This window comes from Melanerpes formicivorus, unplaced genomic scaffold, assembly GCF_026170545.1.
Source record: "Melanerpes formicivorus ecotype bairdi unplaced genomic scaffold, bMelFor1.0.p_v2 SCAF_25, whole genome shotgun sequence".
NCBI lineage: Eukaryota > Metazoa > Chordata > Aves > Piciformes > Picidae > Melanerpes > Melanerpes formicivorus.
Window position 1 is genome coordinate 7317479 of NW_027142377.1, and position 24563 is coordinate 7342041.

The 24563-nt window shown below is 40.1% G+C and overlaps 1 protein-coding gene across 2 annotated transcripts in view; it reads right to left on the reverse strand.

Moving 5' to 3' along the window:
• Positions 1–485: 485 nt before the first annotated feature.
• The window catches only part of PLCB1 (phospholipase C beta 1), a 368463-nt gene continuing 344385 nt past the window's right edge, over positions 486–24563 (reverse strand). Inside the window, exons 32-33 of one of the 2 annotated variants that reach the window (XM_068153206.1) lie at positions 24122–24186; positions 3734–3823 (exon numbers count right to left, since the gene is read on the reverse strand). In XM_068153206.1, the coding sequence (XP_068009307.1) occupies positions 24148–24186 (39 nt within the window). In that variant the 3' untranslated portion in view covers positions 3734–3823; positions 24122–24147. Of the gene's footprint in view, positions 3824–24121; positions 24187–24563 lie in introns of both variants that reach the window. The other variant, XM_068153205.1, reaches the window with a different exon arrangement.

Here is a 24563-nt window from a genome sequence, read left to right on the forward strand (position 1 = left end):
AATGACACATTTATTTTTCAGTCCCCTCAGTGGAAGGCCCCTGCAAAGGTACGTTTCACAGAGCATATGCAGTTGCTTAGAGGATTAGTGGAACAGCTGGGGCAGTGCAAGAGAAGCAGGCCTGCTATAATTTGTTGAGGTGGTTTACCAGTATGGCTGAAAATCATGCAACTGCTGTTCTACAAAAGCCCATCCTGCAAACCAATGTCTTCTTACTAGTTCATGGGCTGCTGTGTACTTTTTTGGCTTCCTGTTGTTTCACAGCACCAGCAAACACACATTTTGCTGGGAGGAGCGAGGGATGGGCGCCCAGACACGTGCAATTTCTTGCTCTTGTTGTGAACACAATAGCCTGCAGGGAAACTTCACTGACTCCTCATGGCACTACCCTTCCCAGGAGCAAAGGGGTTAGGGCAAGGTATTTGAGGTCAGTAAGGTCTCCTGGGTCAAATATGGCTTTTGAGTCAATGGACAGGAAAAAAAAATGCCTTGCATTAAGAAATTTTTATTTGTCCTTTGGATCTGTAATGTGAGCACATAAAATTACAAGTGGAAGAAACATCATGCCACAAAATTGCATAGAATTTTTACAAAAATGTGAATTATGCCTCTGAAACAATCATAGATTGAGGAACTGAAAGTATGTACATGTTAACTGAAGTATTTTATCCCACTTTGAGAGCAAATCATCAAGGACTAATCAATCACAGACACTATTAATACAATGTACAAGAGAACCACTGACTTCAAATAAAGGCAAGCAATGATGTCCCTTTAGTTATCTTTCAGTGAATGTTTAGCTAATAGATGAGCATTAATTAACATAATTATGAACATGTTAAATCTAAAGTGTCTGGCCTTCATTAGAACTTTAAAAATTCAGTTTCTACTGCCAAAACCAAGCTATTTTCAGTAGTGTAAAGATATCTGAAGTGCACGATCTAGTTTAATATAGACAGCTCTATTCTATACAGCAGAAAATCCACAATACAGCATTTCCACACATTCAACACAGAACAAGGCAAATACATAAAAGGCACAAGACTTGCACATCATAAAGACCCTTTTTTCATTATCTTACTCTAGTTCAAGTAATATCAATATTAAATGATATCTGTTTCACTGAAATAGTTTGAACGATGCAAGATGTACAGTGTTACACACTAGCCTACACCTGCAGAAAGTGGCACTGTACAGATATAAAAAATGTGAGTACAGGAAATGGTCAAATACAAATGTACTGTTAAATGACTACAGCTGATAGGATATTTAATGCAACTGGCATATTCCTTGATTTTAAAAATATAAACAAAAGGTTAATTAGTAGTTGCCCAAGTTTCTTTGAAGCCTGCAGTGAAGTCCTGGCTCCACTAAAGTCCATGGGAACGTCACATTGAAATTCCAAGAAGCCAAGATTTTACAGCAGAGCCTGTTCTGAACAATAACCTTCAGTTTTATGGTGAACACTGCTATCACCTTAATCTTGTAGTAATTTAGACAATATGTCATTGTTACTTTATAAAATGCAGCATTACATCCTGACTCTCTAAGTTTTCAATGAGTGACGATGATTGATTTCAAAGTGCAAAACAAGGATTAACAGAGGATTCCCCTTTCCTAGCATTAAGATGAAAGTTGGATTTTTGAAGTAGACATTTGCTAACTTCATCATCATAAACCAGAACAGCTTAATCCAAAATATGATCTCCAAACAATGTGCAATTTTCCTTCTTTCTGCTCTAAGTTTTAAAAAAGAAACATCAAAATACTGTTTTTTTTCCCAAGGTTCGAACTTATATATATATACACGCACACTATCAGTTAACGAAAAACTTAAGCTTGGTTTCTATTTTATTGCTTAAATTTAAATAAAATAAGTTACTTTAAGGTACTAAAATCCTGAGGGAATGGAAGTAAAGTAACTGTTACAATGTATTAAAATGCCTCCTACAGAACTGACTGCTTTCTCCAATTGCTTTTTAACACCAAGTAAGGCCTCAACTTTGCAAACGCGTGTGTGAGCGCTATTGCCCAGCACAGCCATGCTCAGCCTGGTGGTGTGCAGGAAAAGGCCAATTTGCAGGTTGAAGCCTCTCAACACAAACTGGTATCTTTTGAGCTAGTTTATGTTTTGCCCCAAGATGCCTCTTCACCCACGGCAGAGGAAAGGCCTTTAGCATTGGCTTGGGTACAAGTAAGAATCCCTCTGTAACGTTTCATACTTCCTCTCTCTGTTAGAATGGGAACCCAAAGAATAGCATTTCTTTACCTTTTCAAATATCCTGACTTTCACAGAGTCTCTCTTTCATCTGATATAGATTTCTCAAAATGCATTAGTTACTTCTTTCATGCAGATCATATGGCACACTAACTTTGATCTTATTTTAAGAAGTCAGTTAAACTGATTAATATAAATTTTAAATAACATTGATCAGGTTTTTATATTTTGCTTTCGAATTTCAGACCTTACTAAAACTGAACCTCAGTCTTAAAAATAATGGAAGATTATGTTAATTTTCAAGTACTGTAGTCCTAAACATTTAATAATGCTATCAAATTCAGTAAGCTTAAAATATGATACATAAAATCAATACTTTTGAGTCTGCAAAATATATATCAAATTTATATTCTAAAACTACTTTGATTTACAACACTAACACCACAAAAGGAAATGTACGGTTCAACGACTGTTTTCTAGCAGTATATCCCAGATGTCAGCTTTCAGCAAGATTCTCTCTATTCACATAGCCCTGAAACAGTTCATTTAGCCAAGAGACCATGCTGATTTCAAATAGAAACATGCTGTGTGTGTATATAGACAGATGTGTGTGCACATATATATATATGTATATACACAAACATATGTGCACTCACACAGTGTAATCAACACAGACATACAGAGACACTGACAATCTCCAGGTGGAGTTCTTCTCTTTGTTTTCCTCTTGTCCCCACGGTTCCAGGAACTTTCAGCAGCAAATATATTTCTTTCCATGTGATAAACATAATATCAAGACAGCAAGCCACCAGTGCTTGCAAAGCTAAAAAGGGTTAAATGTTTCAGTGCAACTGTAAAATGATGGTACAGCTGTCAAGGTGCAGTTATAAAGTAGGAAACAAATATGATTAACTACTGTTACAATAATCTCTAGTTTCTGTATTAGTTTGGAGCACTTTGCACTGGCACTTCAAAAGGAAATCTGCACACATTTTGTCTCTGTAAAATACACTGGTCTTCATTAAACATTCTTAACAGTGAACAGGGCCAGAAAATTACCCATTGTAAATTGGCCAAAAAAAAAAGAAAAAAAAAGAAAAAGAAAAAGAAAAAAGAAAGTAAAAAGAGAGGATGCTTAACATACTAATTTTCCCATTACAGCTGCACTAAGCTTCAGAATAATAATAAGATGAAGAATGAGAATGAAGACCTTTGCATAATACTTTTTATAAAATGTTCCTTTTGGGAAATGTGCACTTTGAATGCAGATTTCTCCTGCCTCCTGAAGTGCTTCAGCAGCAGCTCACACTGGGAGAGTGGAGATGGGAAGCTGGGGAATGGTGTGCCCTGGCACACCAGTTATTTCTTGGGCAGTTAAAAAGTAGTATCAAACACTTTTTCTGGATTATCTTCTTCCAATTCCTCTTCACTTTGCAGAGGTTTATGATTTGACTTGCCACTGTCAGATGCCAGGGAAGAAGGGGCAGAACTGTGGTCTCCATCTTCACTGATTTTCCCTTTCATGGCTTCCTGTACAAACTCCAGAATTTCCAAGGGCAGTCTTTTGAATTTGTCTTGATATTCCTGATCAAGCTCCACCTGCAACTACAACAAAAGAGACAAGCTGTCTTCAGGTGTGTCTAGTATGAGTAGTGCTACAGTATGGGGAAAGCACCACACAAGGCAAGAAAGGGGAACTAATAATGTGATTTTGCATGATTCAAGAATATATTCCTTTCTTTATCATATCAGCGCCACACATCCGATACGATTTCCATGCAGTCATTGCAAAGCTGAAGGAACGTGCAGTCGTGCGTAAGGCTGGTTGTGGATTTAACTGCATTCATGTCCATACTCCCACTGGCTTTCACAAGACCCTATTCAAGTGGAGTATGGATCACAGATAAGCCTTTGAAAGGGAAAAGGCTTTTATTAAGCTTCAGGTAGCTAACCACACAGCAATCACACCACAAACATTGCTCTGATAACAATATCACAACTTTCACCAGATTTCTTGTGTTTGAGAAACCGTGAGTAGAAAGTCAGTTGTCAAAAGGAGACAAAAAGGGAGGGGAAGGAAGTTAAATAACATTTCTTAGGGCTAGATCATGGAAAGTTACATTATCTGATTAATGCAGTATGTGTCTTGGACGTTACTGGGGAAAAAAGTGTCAAATCATCAACAGGATGCAAAGCATGCAGAAAGAAATCTGGCTATCAGTCTTCAGGAAGCTGTGGGTCCTTTCCCAGTATTTATTTGTACAGCCTTTGTTTTCAGTGCCCATATTCGGATCTATACAATCCGTTACTTAGAAACATTTTTATATCATGACCAATATGGGCATGGCAGGAAGCAAAAGGGGTGAGTTCCAAAGCCAAACCCACTCCATCTGTTCATGCTTCCAACCATCTATCCATCCACCCACCTTCTGAAAAAGCGGGAGTCAGGTTCTGCTAACTGTAGCTGCAGCAGTTTATCAATAGTTTCTTAAGCAATTATACTTTGAGCTGTATTTTTTCCCAGGATGCATAAAGGTGCTATGAACTCTGATCCCTCAGCTCTATGCTAGCCTATCCTAGCTACTTTCAAGTCTCCTTTACACCATTGAACAGTTCTCAACAGCTAATACAAATTTTCTCTTGAACATGAGCACTATACTAGTCTTACCATCCTTGATCTCTCCACAGCATGCGACTTTACCACCACTCCTCCCTCTGAGTCCTCCCAATCCCATTCCCCACGCTTCTGGCCTGGTTTTCATCCCGCATCTCTGACTTTATTTTTGTGAGGCCTCTTCTCCTTTTTCCTGATGTGCAAATCAACGTCCTTAACTCACCTGGTCCAGTCCTACATTCCTTAATTAGACAAACTTTGCAGTATCTGATCTGTCTTTTTTTCCTCTTGGTTCTCCTGCTAAATCTCTTTTCTTGACTTTTTATCTGGTGGCAGTTTTCCTGCTGTTCTGGCCTCAGTTTCCCACCTCAATGTCACAGTGATGATAAACACCAGGTCTAACTCATGAACACTTGCATTAAATGCACCCTACCTCTAAGATACATATTTGTGTCAACTGTCAGACAATTACTACAATAACATCCCTGTCATGCAGTAGCCTTTTTGGTTTTTTCCTGACCTTCCCTTGTTTTGTAGCTTTCTTTCTAGATATAATATTTGGAAGGGATCCTCCTCTTGTCTCCATTTTGTGAGTCTTGTCTCCAAAATGCGTTTGGCAGGAAAAATCCATGAACAATTCTTCATCATCCCTCACTGCCCAGCTCACCACTCCATACCTGCTACCCAGCAAGCTCCTCAAGCACTGAAAAGCCACATCTGCCCTGGTCTCTCCTTCAGAGTGATGGCAGCACGGCACTCACATAGGTCATGCTGCAAAACCAAATATTATATTCTAGGCAAAAGGTCTGTCACCATGGTGCAATGATGCTTTTGGTTACAGTTCACTGCTAAATAGTCACTACAGGAGAGAGCGAGGGGAAGATGAGTCTTTCTGTTTACTTATGACAATTACCCAAAGATGCTGTCAGAGAGGCAGATTTATGCCAAACATGAGACAAAACATTCTTTGGGTTAATCTGAAAGAGCAGTGCCTGCCAGTGGGCTCTGAGCACACTGTGCACCACGCATGCCAAATGCCACTCTTTTCCTGCTCAGAAATGTTTGCAGCTGGGCTCTGGCCTGCCAATACAGATCTGTAGTAGCATCCAAGCACCCCACAAAGCCAGCTATAGTTTGGGCAGGGACAGGCATCTTGGCATATGGTAGTTTTTATAAATCTAGGAATCGTGGGAAAAAGCACTGGAAGTCAGAGACAGAAATTAAAAGACTTTCATTTATTTATATTATAGGAATCTCTGAGCCAGAAATGGGCTTCTGCATTTCCCCACCTTGTTGTCATACACAGAATTACTGAATTTGTAGATTTGGGTGCCTCAAGTATAGAAGGAGGTATGTAAAATAAAAACTCAGAGAATGTCTGCTGGCTCTCAGTTTCCTTCAGAACCTTGATTTGCTTAATTACGTTTAAGAGCACTAGAAATAGCTGAAAGCCCTGAGAAACTGAACACTATCTGAAACCAGCAATTGTGTCTAATATTCACCTCCTAAAGTGCATCCAGAGTCTTCACAGACAGTCTATATAGATATCTAATCATAATAAGGTTGAAGTTAGTTGAGAAGGAGCAGGCAGTAGACAAGGAGGGTTGATTAAAACTGCAACAGTGTGTAAAATCTAGTTTTTCATTTGATTTCAAAGGCACTGTCAGTCCTTCCCTGTGCTCGGCTTCAGATGAGCACCTGTGAGCCCATCCTGTAATCCCCAAGCTATCACTCAGGACTCCAGCTGCAATGAAGAGCACAATGGGTGCATATGGGTGCAATGCAGCCATCCCACTGCCAGACCTGAACCCTCACCGAAGTCTTCCTCGGACAGCCTGGGACTTGGCAAAACCACAGTGGTCTCGTACTGCATTGGCTTCTCAAACCACCCTCACAACACTGACAAACAGCCGTAGGTCAAGGTTAAAGAAGTTGCCTGTTTAAAACCAGCTGGCTCAAAAAACCTGACTGTTTTTCTTTTAAAAGCTGCACTAGTCTATTAGACAATGACAAGCATATTCTGTGGCTTTACAGGGTCATTACAGTTCAGTCACTAATGGAAAGCTGTTCTCCCATTAGTAGCAGTAGCCATGGGTGTCTCTTTGGCTTGCTGATGGCACAACAAAGTGTTGGAGTGCGTATTTAATTAAAAATCTGTACCACCAGCACCCCACGAGACTCCAGCCCAGTGTGGCCTTGCCAGTGAGTTCACTGTCCCCTTGTGTTGTTTCCCCTCACAAGACTGGATAAGGCACTTGGTGCCATGGTTTAGTTGATTAGATAGGGTTGGGTGATAGGTTGGACTCGATGATCTCAAAGGTCTTTTCCAACCTGGTTAATTCTGTATTTTGTAAGCCCACCTACCCTGATTGCTTTGCTCTCCAGCTACCAAACTAGGTGACCTACACTTGCTTTTAGGATTTTGTAGCCAGAAAAACAGGGGAAATCAGACTGATGATTAGATGGGCAGGTCATTATCTGGATCACCGTTCCCATTAACACATAGCAACCTTCTTCCTTCTGTTATCTCACCATCTGCCCTCTTATAGATCTTTTGTCCTCTCTTTAACACCAAACACACCTCTGTGTGTTTTTAGTGTCCCACATGGGGTTGGAAACATTGTTTCTTGTTCGGGTGAATCACACCCCCATGTACTTGAGTTACAAGCAATGTGTTAACACTTCACAATGTGGAGCTATCTTTGTTTGCAGTGGGGTCCCTGGGGACAGGAGATTGAGTGAGTTAGTCACTTTTGATGGCTGAGGCTAGAAGACCTAACTCTGCAATGTATGCTTCAATCTACCCACCCTTTATTTTTTTTACCCAATATTGCTGGTTAAAAAGCATCAGCTGCTACATTAGCTTTTTGTGAAATGGTTAAGTATCAGTATTATTACCCCCAAATTACAGAAGAAGGAGGGAAATGAAGCTTAGGTGGGGACCAAAGTTGTGAGATGTTATCCTAAGATGTCTGTGGTTTGAAGGGGCTCTCCTCCATTCCATTTGTATGATCACTTATCAAACTAGATATATGCCAGCACATGCTCAGAATAGGCTGTGGACCACTGGGTTGCCAAGTTATCTTGCTCAAAATAACAACAGCTATGGTGAGGCTTTGATTGTAACTGTCCTGCCTCTGTCAGCTACACCCAACAAGAGTTCCCATGTGGAAGCTGTGCCTGAGGGTCTCTTTTGACTTCCTGTCAGGCAGTGTCAGTGACCTGGGCTCAGACTTGTTCATCATCATACCCTGGATGAACACCACCATAGCCACTGAATCTCAGCTACAACCAACATAGTCCCTTGTGGTTGGGACAGTAAATGAGTCAGGCTTCATGTGGGCAGAGCTCCTGGCAGCCAGCTAGCTTTCCATCTGATCAGCTCACATTCCTTCCCAATTCAAAGGGTTCCTTGGCTACCACCACTTTCCTAAAAGGGTCACCATTCAGGAAAAGGCCTAAGGAACCCTTCCATGGAATGTAGAAATGGAAAGTGGATATGGCTGTTCAGCTTAAAACAAGGAAAATGCACTCAGAAAAGGAAATAGATGGTGTTATTGAAACTATTTATAGCACTTATACCTAGCTGTTGTTATCACACCCACCAAAATAACATAATGTAGCATAGCATTAAAATAGTGATTAAAAACAGTAACTGAGACGGATAAAGAATTACAGAAGCAGAAATTGTGGGTTTAAACTATCTTGAGCGAGCCCCTGTAGGCTTTTGCATACTTGCAATGTGGTCTAATGAACTTCTGTTTCTACCAAGAACAAAAATAAAACAATCACATGACAAATGAAACATGCTGCCAACAGAAGTTACCAGGAGGGATAAAGTTCACATGGAGTGCTTAGGTTAAAAAAAAAAAGAATGAAGAAAATATGTTAAATCCCTTAATCCCTCATAATTCCAACTTTACCTTGGTTCCTATTATTTTGTCCCTGAATTCAAGCTTCAAATATGGAGCTCCTCTCCTTTTTCAATACTTTAAGTACCTCTAATACATCTCATCCCTCTTTTCTACTGCAGAGTTGTGGTTTGTTTTGTTGTTGGCTTCCCACACCCCTTCCCCCCACCAAGCTCTCCCCACCCCTCCCCCTCCCCCACACAGTTCAGGATGTTTTAAGGTAACTGTGGCAAAGCAAACAAGCTAGGATAATAAGGTGTAAAGAACTGAATAATGAGCTACCAGAAGTTTCAGATATAGAGGAAAGATAAGTTTTGCAGTAGCTCGAGCCATGGGAAGTAGGTATCTGCACAAACAAATGGCAACCACACCTAGGACCTCAGGCATCAGCAGCAAAGATCTTATTATGTGCACTAAAAACAACCAGCAAGCTAAACCATGACCCTATCACACACATAGTAAACTTAGGAATGCCTTTGTGGGTTGGTGCTGTTGATGGTGTCTTGTGAAGCTCCACTGCCTCTACCCCTCACCAAGCTTACATGGCTTGAAGACAAGAGGCAGATACACATCTGGCCAGTGCTGCTTCCATCTGACCTCCTCCCCCTCAGTTTGGCAGCCCAAGGGAATGGGAAATTGTGGGGGAAAACATGTCCAAACCACCTCCCTTCCTGCCACCTTTGACGCTGTTAATGTGAACACTGCTGCTCCTTCCCACTGTACCTTGAAAGTGGCATTTTGGAAGATCGTAATGAAAGTGTTTTCCAAACAATCCTTCCCTCTCTTCCTTCCCCATACTGCCTGGGATACTGCGGTGTGCAGTAGTGTGCAGCGGTGTGACCTCGTAGCATCATTCTCCTGATGTAAGATCCAATGCCAGAGGCAGTTATCTGATGCAAAACTAAGCCACTTCCACATAGCCTGGGATTTATTCCAGCTCACATGGTTCTTAAAAATATGTTTTCAACTCAAAAATAACTGAGGGGTCACTACTTAAAAAGCATTAAAAGAATTATCTTTAGGCAAAAATATTTTGAGAAAGTGATGCACAAAATACAACTACCTACATGTTCAGTTGAAAACATCCCACCAAAAAGCAATTTCGTTGACTCAAAACCGTTACTTTATGGCCATATTTGTTTTGGTGAAGTTCTTCCACTGCAAAAATTTGTTGTGACTCCAAATAACCTTTCTGAAGACTCAGATTTTCCATTTCACTTGCAATTTTTCTGTAAGGCTGGTCTTTTTAGTTCTGTGTTTCTTTTACCTCCGTTTAAAAATTGCTCATTTTACACCGTTCAGAAATACTTTCTGCCCCTGGTCACACCGTTTCTTCCCCCGAGTCATGCAGTCAATTATGAATGAAAAATAATCCAAATATCCTGGCTCAACAATCCAAGTAAAAATGCACTTTGAGTATGAACAGTTTGCTTTCTCCAGCATCCTTGGAAATGTCAACAGAAAACCTTATTCTCAAGCTGTCAAAAAGATTTTCACAATTTTGGAGTTCTGATTCTAAATGTAAAAAAAAAAAATATATATAAATTCAGTTGTGGTATTTCCCCTTGAGGCAGAGGGCAGCAAAATTTCAAGGTATGGCACTACCCACCTGCAGTATAATATTTAATTCCACATAAACAGTACCTGCTCTTCTTGTTTTACTGATGAGGAACTCAGTTGCATTCATTTCTTCTGTGCAATTTCAGCAGAATGCATTTTGACAACAGGCAGTAACTGGTCTCTACACAATTTGTAACAGAAGGGCGACTGCAACCTCTACAGGACATTTCTGTTTAGCAGAGCTTGCATCTTCCCTTTTCTCATGTCACTGTCAATGTTTATTTTGTTAACACCAGTGACACTGATCTTTTCACTGGTCAGTGAAAGCTTATTGTAAAGGAAATACTGGTCTGAGATTGTGGCCCCTTCCTCATTTCTCCCCTGTTGCTCTAAATCTGCTAAATCTCCAAACAGTCTCCTTCCTGCAAATGTTTGACCCGTGTGCCTAAAGATCACTTTGAATAGAGGATTTTGGGCTTTTAAGACTGCATCAGACAACAAATATGCATAATGTCAGTGACCTCAATTTAGCTTCCAAAATAGCACATAGAGGACTCCCAGATTAAGGGTACAGAGAGAAGGCAAGCTGGTGCTCTGCTGCTTTTCATTTTGAGAGCCTACTTAATTAGAAAGCCATTCTGAAGGGATACAGCATTAAGAAACATATGAGTAGCAAGAATTGTTAAAAGCAGATAGAAGCTCTATAGCAGGGAGAGTGAAATTGAGAAATGAAGCTCGGGGATCAAGTGATTTATAAGCAGCAATTTTTTTTAATTGGAAACAGAAGGAGTTTCTTATTAAGGAGCATGTTATTCCCTCCACTAAGCAGATTGCTGCTGGGAAGGCAAAGGACTAACCACTGCTTATCTGTCCATGTGCCTGATGGCCACAATTCCTCTGCAGCACTCGGCATGCTATAGGGGCTGCAGAAGGTGATGACTTCAGGTGAGAATGATGGGTTTGAGGAGACCTGGAACTCCTCTGCAGGACCTTTCCAAAAGTGATATAGCCACCTCTGCCATCTGGAAGGATGGCCCAAAGAAAGTAGTTGGCAAATGCAGTTTCTTGGAAAGCTGTTTATTCAGGCCTGGGAAAGGAGTTCACAACTCTACATGTTCAGAGAGCACCTAAATGCTCTCTTTTTCTCCCAGCAACTGCAAGCATGTGCATAAAAGAACATGCAACCGTGTTAACATTTGGGTTTAACATAGCTACTCATAAACAATATAGCTGCACATGAAACAAGACTGTTCAGGTAGCTAAGGTTTTATCTCAAAAAGATGCTGGAGCACGGAATCATTAAAGAAAACCTAAGAGCACTGGGTGTCAGAGATGGTGCAGAACAACACTGCCCTAGGTAAATGACAGCTGGTGTGGGAAATGTTTTCACACCAACTAGAAATAATTCATGTCCTCAGACTAAGACATCTCGGTCTCAGTGCATGCCTATCACTGTGCTTTCAAATAATGGTTACTTTTCAGACTGTGACAGACATGAACTTCAGCACTTTTTCTCTGCCCCCCACCTCACACTGTTCTGTTCCCAGATGAAGCTCCTTTAGTCCTTCACACAAGATCTAACATACAAGGTCCAACACATTCCTAAGAGCACAGGGTCACTTGCTCAGGAGTTGTTTTGACTGATCTACTACTGCCTTGTGGGCAGGTTATGCAGTACAGATACTAGTCCTCAGAAACTGCCTGCAAGTGTGCTTGACAAAAACCCACTTTGACACCTGAAGATCACAAGCCAAGGAGTCCAGAAACTGTATACTCTGTTATCTTCCCTTATTCATATACTTCCCCTTTGACCTTCCCTGTTATCTTCCATGTTTCAGCTCTGTGTCTCTTTCCCATTGAAGCAAAGGTGATTTGCTGTGCCTCCCTAATGTATGTACAAATGAGCCCTTTAATACCTGCTATCTCAAGGCATTAGTCTGGAACCTTAGGGCCTTCATCAATCTGCATCTCCATCTTCATTAACTGTAACCTCAGTTAAAACAATGGGGCTGTGAAGATACCTGAGACCAAGGCTCCTAGATTTTAAAAGATCAGAAAGAAACTCATATTTACTTCCTGTATAGTAAAGCCACATCTGTTCCAAGAGTTCATTAAAAAATAAATGTTTGAGTGATAAGATACTCATCAGTGTTGCCCAGCTTATACATGTATTCTCTATAGACATCCCTGGATTGTACCTCTGCTGAAAACTTTTGAGTTAGGGAAGCCCCTTACAGGAAAAGCCTAAACTGATGATACTGATTGTGTAGGTGACTCATGAATGCAGAAGCTACGGCACAGGTCTAGAGGGAGTTCAGGATATCTTTTCCATGCACTAAATCCAGATGAAGATGTGTTAGATGGTCCAAACCGAACTTCTCATCCATCTGTCCCAAAAGGTGAGAATTCACTGTTTGTGTGTCTAAACTGATCCCTTGTTGTGATATTGATCCAGATGTCAGTGTTTTGGTTTGCTAGCATGCCAAACAATGCTGTGTTGTTACTGCTACCATCAAACCCAAACCCTCTACTGCTGGCTGCTGCTGTAGTCTCATGAAACACTCCATCTACCATTGAGCCCAGAGGGCTTGGAAAGGTTTGGGCTGAACTGCGTGCTGGCAGTTGTATTATTAGTGGTAATTTCATATCTCTTGCATATTGTTTCAAGAGATAGCTTATACTGAATTCTGTGGGAGGAGTTTCTTCACAGTAACTTTTGTTTCCCATTCCTTCATCAGTACAGCAGATTATTGTCATGCAAAGCCTTGCTTTGTGCCTTGTAAGCTGTATACTTGGAATCGTTCTTCTTTCTGATGACTATTTTGTGTAATTGTTTCCTTTTGTGGATAAATGCTTTCTCAAGCTGTCAAGTGTTTTTCTGATGAGTCTATAAATATGTGACCTATGCATCTCATGCTGCATATGAATAAAGATAATTTAAGCTAGTATGAATGGAAAAAAAATCCCCTATTAGCATGTATAACATTTTAAGGCTACATTTTGCTCTCTTTCATTATCACTAGAATAAGTGAGCATCACTGTAAGCAAAAGGGTCTGCTCAGTTTCAAGGCAATAAATACAGAGAAACTCCACTCAAATCTCATCTATAATCACACATTACCCTTAGTTTATTGGGGTGGATCCAGGATAAACAACTCTAGTGACACAGTTCAACTAGAGCTTCTTCATTGCTCCTTTTATAAAGTGATGTCCATATTTTGGATAATGTCTTCAAAACAAACAAACAAAGAAAGATCAGTGCATCCATTACCTTCTAACAAGTGATTCTTTCTTCCACTTTCACAATGCCTCCAAGGTACCTTGTAAACTGGCAGATGACTGTCCAACAGCACAGGGTTCAGAAGAGTAGCAGTATTATTAAGTCTTAGGTCATGAGGTCATAACAGTCCCTTGGAAACTCCATTTAAAAGACATCCTGAGGTTGTAACAGCAACAATCCATTCCAGAAATATTTCAAATCCCAGGTGGATTAGAGAATGCAGGGCTCAGAACTATGCAGCAGCACAGCAGCTGACTAGGGTGTCTCCTGGGGGACCCTGGAATCTGTGGGGTCACTTTATGTACAATGTTTTGCTTACAAGTGGTGCTGTCCTGTCAAGTGTGAGATTCTGGCTAATTTTGAAAGAGGAGAGACAAGAAGAGAAAGCTTTGGGTACTTAAGGCCTCCTGTATGAAGGCTCAGGAGCTGGTGAAGTACATATCTGACAAAAAAGTGGTGAAAATCACCTAAACTGAACTCCAAATATGGTTTAACAAAGCAGCTTTCACCCTGTAATTAGAAAATTAGAGTTGCCCATACCTGACTCTTGGCAGGACATCTCTAACAGGTCCCATCACTATGGCAGAAAATTCCTTCCAAGCACAGATTTCTTCTCAAAAATGACAATGAAAAGGAAATAAATAATCTATTTCTTTCTCTCTCTTTAGTGGCATTGGGTTGCTATTTAATGGAAAAGGAGCAGAGTTATGTAATTAAGTCTGCCTCTTCCTTTCACTGCTGTACCCTTCCTACACAGCCCAGACGCTCAAGCCTGTTTTGAGTAAGTAGTACAATCTCCTAATATACACTGAGGTCCTTGTGTCTTGAGGTGGCGTGTTTCTTAAGGTACATGCTCACTATAATTTCCCTGTCATTGATAATTGTCAGAGAGCTGCACAGAGGTTTAGAAGTAAGCCATCAGAAGTTCAAAACATAATCACACTGATGAAGTCTTATGCTGCACTTTGAAGTTTACCTTGCACTGACTATACCTCTTCACATCAGAAAGTCTCTGCAGGATGGAGCCTCACTGAAAAGTCTGCTTGGAAAATTACTGAGCAGGTATTCCTTCTGTTAATATCCTGTTGAAAATGAACACTTTTAGACTAGAAAGCAAGCACACTTGGAATAAAGATCAAAGCTGTAGAAATTTCTTTTAAAATCTTTTCAAGCAGTTGAAGTTTCGTAATGCCTTGTCACAACAAAGGCTATTCCAAAATATTTCCTAACTCATTAACAACATGAATCTAGCTTCCACTTCGCTATTAGCAGAGATGTGCATTGACTCTCCCTAAAGGATGAGCCAATTTAGAGACTGACCCATTCTTTTCAAACATAGCAAGCTAATGAAGAAATCCATTCAGAACCTGGCAGGAGTCTAACAGCAGAGACAGAACTACTGTTCCCTATTTTCCATCTTCCAGAAATGATTGTTCAGTATCTTGGCCTTTTTACTTCCAAGTATCAGGGAAGTTTTGAGGCTGAGTTTAACTATGACAAGAATCTGGGACTCAATTCAGTTATATAGAGATGCATACTATCATGATTATATAATGAGCATCAAGTGGAAATGTAGCACTGTTACTAAGGCAGCAGTGTCTGACGCTGCTTATGGCTGGTCTGTGCTCTGTGTTACTATTATCCTCACTTTTCTCCACCGCAACCATTGTTTCATCTGTACATCCACCACATCTTGTTTTGTGCTGTATTACACAATGCACTTGACTTGAGAAGCAAAATTTGTGTGGAATTTCAACTGCAACTCCTAAAGACTTCATAGCATAATACAAGTATGGCACTGCCCAGAGCTTCAACCTAATTAAAAACAGCCTGAAAGTTTTCATTTCCTCATACTACGATGAACTTAAAAGGGAAAAACCTCCTCTTCTTGTCTGTACTGCTGTTACTGGATTAAGTAGTACTATGCAGTGGGAGGTTAATGGAGCCATCCTTGTGATTAAGTTCAAGGGATTAATATTTCAGTTCAGTTGTTTTTTATTTAAACATTTTTTCCAAAGGCTGCCTTAACACTGACGCTTGCAAACTTGGGCAACTCTCTAATTGCCCATCAAGTTTAAATGAACTGTGCAGGAAACTTGTTTTAATGATGTTCAGTAAGCACCCCACCATGAAAAATGTGACATAAGTTAACTCCATAAGGTTAGATAAACAAGTCAAAGCCTGACCCACTGCCACACAGAGGAGCTTGAACTCTTGACTATTAAAGGTACCCAAAGTGCTCTTAAGTCTACAAGAAGACAGTGATTGACTTTGATGGATTTTAGATCTACAGTATCGGCAACCATGTAAGTACAGGCACAAGGTGAAATGAAAGAACCACTGGCACAAACCAGCATGAAGCACATACTGCTTCCTCAGCAGATGACAGAAGGTCATCTCACTCACAAAGGAGAAGGGCAAAAGCCATGTTTCAGAGGTTCAGGATTTTCAGCTACCCTGTCTTAGTAATTGAATGGAAAGTGTGGATGAGTGTAGGAAACAGGGCTAGGTTGCTGCTTAAAATCCAAGCTTGCTCCAACTGACAAGTGGAGATAAAGTCCCACAGAGAAGGTCAGATGCTATTCTCTTGTCCAGACCTGACCACTTTCCACTCTCTCTGTGTACAATCAGATCTGGGTTTCTGTTAGGCATCTGAAGTCCATGAGAAGAGGAAACCACTGAAAGAGTTTTGCCCTCTTAGTGCTTATTATGGGTGAAAGACTACCAGCCTGGCAATGATGCAGCCCAATCAGCCAGCACACATCCTAAAGTCAGCTCAAGTGTGGTGGAATATGTTTTGTGAGCTACAGTGAAAGAAACCACATGAGTCATAGTGCTTGTGTGTTTAGGTTTGCACTACGGCATGCTTTTCTTCTTGCTCTGCAGCTGGATATCTTAAAGTCCTCTTGAACAGGTCTCTTAATGATATTGCTAATAGCACAGTAAGTTTTGTAGTCAGACTTTCCTGTTGCCAGAAAAGGTGATATGCAAATTCCCTAAATGTCAGCAGATACAGGAAAATATGAGATACTACAAATTAAAACTACTCAAAGAATCAGTTCCATTGGTACCTCCCTTCCTTACCAGTCTCACTAGGCCACAGCATGCAGAGGTCATGCTGGGTCTCATCCGGATCTCAAACTTTCTACACGAAGAGTGAGCTATTACTAACATTAGTGTGTGATAGATTTAGTCTTTGGCTTCTCTCCTTCTGATGTTAACACAGATCACTGAAATTTAGTTCACGAGAGGGGTAGGCCTGAACTGAGATGAATCTCATGGTATTTCACTTCTTTATGGTACTTCTGCTGTTTTTCCCACTGAGAGGCATACCATCAAGATAAATAACATGATCTCCTTAGAGCTCAAATTTGGTTTTTATCTGATTTCATTTTTGTGTATCACTATTCGTAGCTTCTATCTTGGAAAATTGTTGTACCATGCAAAACCTTGTTTAAGGAAAAAAAAATTGGCAGTAGAACAAAATCTCTTTCCAATACAAGAACTTATCTTTTTAATGCTCTATCAGCATTTTATTATTACTTCAGTACTTGACATCTTCCAAAAGCATTAAAAACTTCTTGAGAGATCTCACAGCTTTACAGCATATTCTCTGATGTCAATTCTGAGCACAATCTAGCTGAAGATAAGTTTATTGGGCACTGGAAAAACAAAGGCCTTTCATAAATGATCAAGTTATTTAAGGATGCAAAAGAATACTTTAAAAGCATTGGCTGCTTGGTTTAAAGCTCTATTTAATGTATATGGAGAGTACACAATTTTGTGGAGGATAACAGCATTTTATCTTGAATTCTGGGAGTATTCCAAATGATGGTAGAGGAGTATCAGAAATGAACAAGATTATTAACATGCCAAAAAGCCTTTTAGAAGAGGACTGTAAAATGCCATCTTTTTCCCATCTCGTGGAAATGTATTTAGAATTACAGAACTATGGACAGGAATTAGATTTAGTGATGGTGAGTGAATAATTAAGTCATCTGCTACTCCATATAACAGTAAAAAGATTATTCTGAGCCAGTTACAGAAGTTACTCCTAAAAAATTCGTAGCACTTATGTTATTTAAACTCTCTTACATATCAATTAGTTTGAAATAATAAGTCTTTAGGCTATCCATTAATTGCAGCACGATCTGTGTTTAAAATTATGCAAGGAAAATTAAGCCAAAGCACCAAGCTGTCTTGGCTAACAAGACAGCCCTTCGGATAAAGGAGAAGAGATAATCGGAGCACTGAATTCACAGGAGAACTCTTTCTCAGTTTACTGTTCTGTCTCATCACATGTTAACACAGACTGCCAAATCCACAAGCCGTTACCCACATGTTTAATTTGCAGTGTTGCATTTTCAGTGCATTCAATTTCTGACAGTACAGTATGGCTGGTTTCAAAGCTGATCAGAACTTGTGATTAATGCAAAGGAAGGACAGCAACATCTATAATCTAAAGGATGCCTGATTAAGAAGATATGGCCACAGGATCATTGACAAATGCAAGGTAAGTGTGAATGGGAAATTTAAACACTTTAGTTACACTTTCAGAAGTAAGAGGCTGGGTGCATCTGGTCTATGTACTAGGAGAAGACACCATTCCTAGTGCCTCTCTTTCCTGCTGTTACAGTTGAAGGTGGCTTCAACTCACTCCTTGAAGCATTGCAGTCTTTGCAGAACAGATCTTAGGACAACTGATTTTTTTTTGCCTGGTCAAATTTTGCTTCACTGATCCACTGAAATTACAATGTGGCAATTGTACCATTACAGCTGGTCATGCTGGCATCTGTCAGAGGTACATGGCGCAGACTGCCACATCAGTCACAGCTACTGACTGCAGCCTCTGTCCTCAGTGGCACTGAGGAGGGGAAGTGGGATTCTTTTTATAAGTGCAGCCATTAAATGACAAGTGCTTTACCCCAAACCCTCTGTGTCTGCAGCCTGAATAAGGAGTCAGAGATGTAATTCAGCATATTTGAACAGGCCTTGGGAGTGGTGTCTTCTGGCCATAGAAATAAGAAAAAAAGCATCTGAAATATTGTTTGATGAAAAGCATACCTGACAGAGGTACTCATACCTGAGAGGGATGCTGCTTTAGAGTCAAACTACAGCAGCTTGCTGCCAGTCTTCCCTGCAGGCTACACTAACAGTTACTGAGCTTGTCCACCTTACTGTCTCCTGGATCCTACACTTAACTGTACTTTTAAATAAGGAAAGGCAGAGCACTGGACAGCCAACTTTCTGGGTGTAATACAGCTGTTTTCATCCCGAGACAACAGCAGTATACAAGAGATCCCCTTATAATGTTCAGCCTAGCCATTGTGAGATTTCCTGATATGGGTATCCTGCACTCAATATGTGACTCTTACCAAAGACACTAAAATCTGCTACTTTACCCATGTTTATTAAAACAGTGCTCCTACTAATACTAATTAATTGTTATGGGGGGTGGGAGGGTGAAACTGAGCCAGTCTTCTAAGGACACGTCTGTGTGCGTGTGAATGTGTATACTTAGAAAACAGGAGGAAACCAAAGCATCTGCTTATTTTTAAGTAAATCAAAAGAAAGACTTCAGTGGGAAAAAGAAATTATGTATAAAAGTTCACATTACTGAAATATTCATACATATTCTGAACAAGTCTGAAATATTCAGACACAGTTTGCTTAGGGAGGAGAGGTACAAAGGGGATCTTTGGTGAGATACTTATCAAAGATCATTTATTTTATTTTTTTTCTTATCTCCAGCATACTGTAAGAGGGGGACCCACTGGAAGTCTCTGATAGTGACAGAATTAGACATGAAAATGAACACTGTCATGGTGGGTAGGTGTAACAGATGATCACACTGGGAGGACTGGGTGGTGAAGCTTACTTGCTCAGGATTTTTTTTATAAAGGAATACAGCAAGGCCCAGAATACTTTAACTTCTTAGCAGGTATCTTCCATATTGACAGTATGTACCCTCCACATTATTGGTGATTGGATGGGAAACCAGACACTTACTGCACATAAAAAATCTGGACCTGTGACCAGACTTATTACTTTTTCACACTCTGTCATTTCCTGCAGCAGCCAGTACAGAGGATCTTGGCCCATGCAAAATCCTCAAACATGGTTTATGTCACTGAACTAAATCTGCCTAAGAGTGAGTTGCATTCACTAAAGGGCAGCTGATATGACAAGAAATTAACCTTGTCTTAAGAAAATCACTTAAAAAAGTAAAACTGCTAAGTAATAACTTTAAAATTTGAATTAATTTTCAACCAATTGATATTTTTAAGTGGGACTCACAGTTGTGTCTGCATGAATACAGAATGGAATGACGGGTATTCCAGGCCAAGAGGAGATATTAACACTGACAATGAACTGAGGACAAGTTACTGCAGAATTTATTACATTGTACCATGGAGAGTGTGAGCCCCTGCTCAGAATGACAATGATTTCTTGAGAAAAAGACTGACAGTGAGTTATCATTCCCAGGAGCTTCTACAATCTCCATGTTACTTAGCATTAAAGACTTGTATATCTATCACATCTCAACTTCGGCAGCATCTGAGCTATGTGGTATAAGGTGTATTACTAAAAGAACAGGGAAGAATTTAATTGCTGCCAAGGCCATCAGTCATGTTGGAAATACACTTATTTCTGAAACCCAATCTCTGCTTTGAAAACTGAACCTACAGAATCTTCAGCAGAAAGGAGTATTTGAAAAGCAGATGCACTACACTGAGATCTCACTGACCTATATAAGGCCCTGTAGAATAAAACTAATCCACAGACAGGCACTTCTAAATATACAAATATAAATAACCTCAACAAAGACCACAGATAAGCTATTATACACACTAATAGTTTCTAGAAATACCAATCTTCAATATCAGCAGGTTGTGAAATAATTTGTCCTATGCCTGAGCACCACAGTGTATGTTTTATTCAGGCTTTAACACCTACTTGGTGAAAATAAAGCTGTCAGAATGTGAGCTACCTCATGCAATATCATTCCCGAGGGCCATACAGTAATTAAACACAGAGGCTGACATTGCACTCTTAAGAATTCAGGTTGTGTATAACAACTGTCAAAAGACTTACAAAAATCCAGCATCAGAAAACCTGCCATCTTGATTCTGGACACCACCTACACATGGTTGAAGCCCCACTGAAAAACTCTTATTGTGCACTTAAATGTTCATTTGAAGCATGGCTTACAGGATGAGGAAAGTGTAGCAGAAGCTTTTATGTCCTACATTTTAGAGGTCTCATGAGCCATCCCTACCTGACCAAAATGTCCTGGTGGAAAAGACATTTTGCATGGAATAAGAAAAGCTGCATGTTCAGACCAGACTTGCACATCTACATTCTCTTTTTCTGCCTCAAAAATGTTACCTTAGGTTTCTGCTGTTGACAAACATAACTGTTAACTAAATGACATTTCCCTTACAGATGACTTATATTTGGTCACTAATGGATTCAGATAGATGCTGAATAAAGTTGTAAACTGGAGTAAAAGCTCTGTATTTGCAGACAGCTATTATCATGGCTTAGAAGGATTATAAGCCTTCCCTGCATAAAAATATTCTCTAAGGTCATTAGAGGTTTTTATCAACCCAAAGCCAGTGGTTTCTTACTTGGGAGCAAGAGCAGAGACACTAATTTTTGGCCTGCAGGAAAAATTGATTCTTTCCTTCTGCACAGCCTGCCCTCCTCCTATCCAGGTACTTCAGTGCATTCAAAGTGCTTTCTCCTGTGGATGCAGTGGTGAGAATAGAAAAAAGCATCAGAAAAAGAAGGTTTCCTCCCATCATTCTCATATTTGCTTTGGAGCAAGGTAAACCTTAGGGTGATGGATTCTTTCGTCCCAGTTTGGAGCTTTCTGTGTATTCAGTGCTCAGCCTACCCACAGATAATGTACACTGAATGGTAATTCCACAATGTATAACTATATCATTTCCTTAACACAGTGTATGAGGCTGAAGTCCTGAGAGCAGGACAAACCAAAGGGAAGAATGATTCCAGTGGTGTCATAAGTGGTGACATGGTGCCACAGGAGGTTGTTCTCTGGGGTATGATGTTCTTCTAACTGTGCAAGAGCAATTGGATTTGCTCAGGTTCCCACCATCCTCCCAAGATATCCTAATTTGACCAAGGTTGGTAGTATGAGGTAGACTTAATATTGTTTAAAATGTATATGATGTATGATGAGAACAGAGTTAAAACAAGTACTTCTGCCTTTTCAGTGTTCACTGAGTTGTTTCAAGGCAGCTCAGCTCCACTCTGCTTCTATCTTCCTGCTCTTTAGGAAAGGAAGACAAAACATCCCTCAGGAACAGAAATCAATATTCTTGTGACACTTAAACAGAAACAACAAAGAGATCCCAGCTCCCTAGTGAGCAATTGCCAATTTAATTTTGCCATCTTCAGTAAGTCACTCTTGAATACTGTCAAGGTGCCAACATATTCATTATGGGCTCTGCTTTCTTCTAGGACAATTACTGTGCTGCGGAAACATGCCCTTTTAGTTGCCTTGGCAGTTTCCAAGAGGAAAACAGCATTCACAAAATCAGGACCCCACCTAGCAGTTTAAATCTCTAACCTTACCACATCAGAGAACTAAACAATATATATAGAGAGAGAATTATGTTCTTTTTAACAAGTGTTTGAAAAAATGATCCCTTATTTTGTTAAAACAAAACCCTTTAAATAAGCAATAAGCATATAGTGATATGTATAGATATATGAAGAATATGCTGGTGCCCATGTGGGCGGAGACCAGGTGATTCACAGTAAAAAAGTCTGTAAAATCAAGCTATAGTCACATTTTATAAAGCAGTAAACTTACTTAGCATTTGCCTTTCATTAAAGTATAGAAGTCATTTGGTGTTGTGCAAGGCATCGATCAGACATAGAGAGTTGGTTCCCTCTTTCTTGCCAGTACACATCCATACACATACACATGATAATGATTTAAAAAACCAAACAAAAAATCCTAAAGCACCCTTGGGGGCAAAACACAAGGAACCACCACACTGATGCTGGCTAAGGAGCAGAACAGTGCTCACGACAAACCTGTGCCTTCACTGCTGAACACTGGTACTGACTCCACACAGACTGGCAGAGAGGTAGTTCCAGATCGGAGCCTTGGTTGTCACTAGGAAGGACTACAAATTACAGAACTACTGTTAAGACCTTGTGGGGGATGGTGAAAAGCTACAAAGGATGTTTCATAGAAAGGAGGAGCTGCAGCTCCCTTGAGAAACCTCCCTTTACTCCTGCATACATGTGTGAGTTGAGCCTGAGGCCACTGAAAAGCAAACACTGCCTGCCTGGCAATCAACCAAAATCCTTTGCATCCAGGTAACTGCAGCAGAAAGGCAGGTTTTGTCATCAAATACAGTCCTTCCTGAGAAGCCATGGGATTTCTCTCCTCAAAGACAACTAAAGCATGTCAGAGCACTCCAAAAGAAATCAGTAGAAGGTGCAATATTAAATAAAAATAAAAAGCAAGCAGGAGTCACTGATTCAGTGGCAAAGCTATGGCTTGCTGCTACCCCTTGACAGTGAAAGCTTGAGTCCTCCTAGCATAACTGCATTTGTAGAGGTTTCAAGAAGTTTGGTTATACATAATTGTATCTCTTGACAGCAGTTACCCCCAAAACAGAACTTCATTAGCATGTTCTAATCATCAGCTTTTCCATAAAGCAATGAAAAAAAACTCTTTTACTTCAGTCTGCTTTCATCTTTCTTCCAGGCTGCCTGCCGTGCCTCAGTTGTCTTCTGTTTCCTTCCTTCCTCTCTGAAAAACTCACTCCCTTACCTCTAAATCTTCCTCTTTCAGCTTCACTAATCCTGTTTTATTGATTCATATTAATACATTATTTCTCTTTGTCCCCCAGTTTCCCCTCCTGCTCTGATACCCTGGTTAATCCTTTCTTTATCCCATACTCTGGTGTCCCAGATGACAAATCCTTAATTTATCTGCTTGGTAAACTTCAGGAGTACCTATAATTCCTACCTTCAATACCCTTCCCCATCTCATACTCTACATTCAGATTCTCTAAATTCCTAACCCTGCATCCCCCCACCCCCTCATCAATCTTCTTTACCTCTTTGAGAGACATTTCATAGTGCCTGGTTTTCTGATCTGAGAGTACTGCAGCTACTGTCAGCAGAGAAGAGACGATATTCTGATGACCCAAAGGGCTGTGGAAAGAAAGCTTGTACAATCATGCTGTTACACACAGCCCCTGACCACTGCACTGAGGTGAGGCAAAGGTAGCAATAAATAAAACAGGCAGGGAGACAACGGGGTGAGGTATGATTTGGAGAAGCCACAAATCGCTTTGACAGTATAAAAGGGATGTAATGGTCAGTAGCAGCATATGTTATGCTAGCAGATAAATATCAGAGCTGTAATTACTCCAAGTTTTCGGAAGAACCACCAGGCAGTAGATTGTGGATGCTCCTGACTTAGTTTTGACATGTAAAATGAAAACGACATTAGCATTACTAGATAAAAAGGGGAATGTTTCACTCACTTTCACTATAGTCTCATACTCCATTTCTACTTCTGCTTTTCCTCTACTTCTTGTTCTTCTATGCTCTTTAAAACAAAACCAAGGATCATTTCAATTTGATGTGGTTAACAGTTACTCTAAGCTGAAATGACATAATTCTGTGCATCACAGTAAAATAACATCTCTTTAATCTATGCACTTAATGTAAAATCTAAAAGATTATTTCATGCTTCTGTGTGCTGGCTCATTAATATTTGACTAGGTACACGTTAGTCAGAGAAACCAGTCTATTTATCACAGCTTGTCACTCCATACTAAGAGAGGACATTATTTCAACTGTCTTACGTGGGAGATCCAGGTTTAGTTGAAGTTGCAGCTTATGCACATTGCAAGAAGTCACTTTTTCTCTGGGAGTGGGAAAGAAACCTGTCTCTGAAGGGAAAAATGAGCACTGGACATGCCA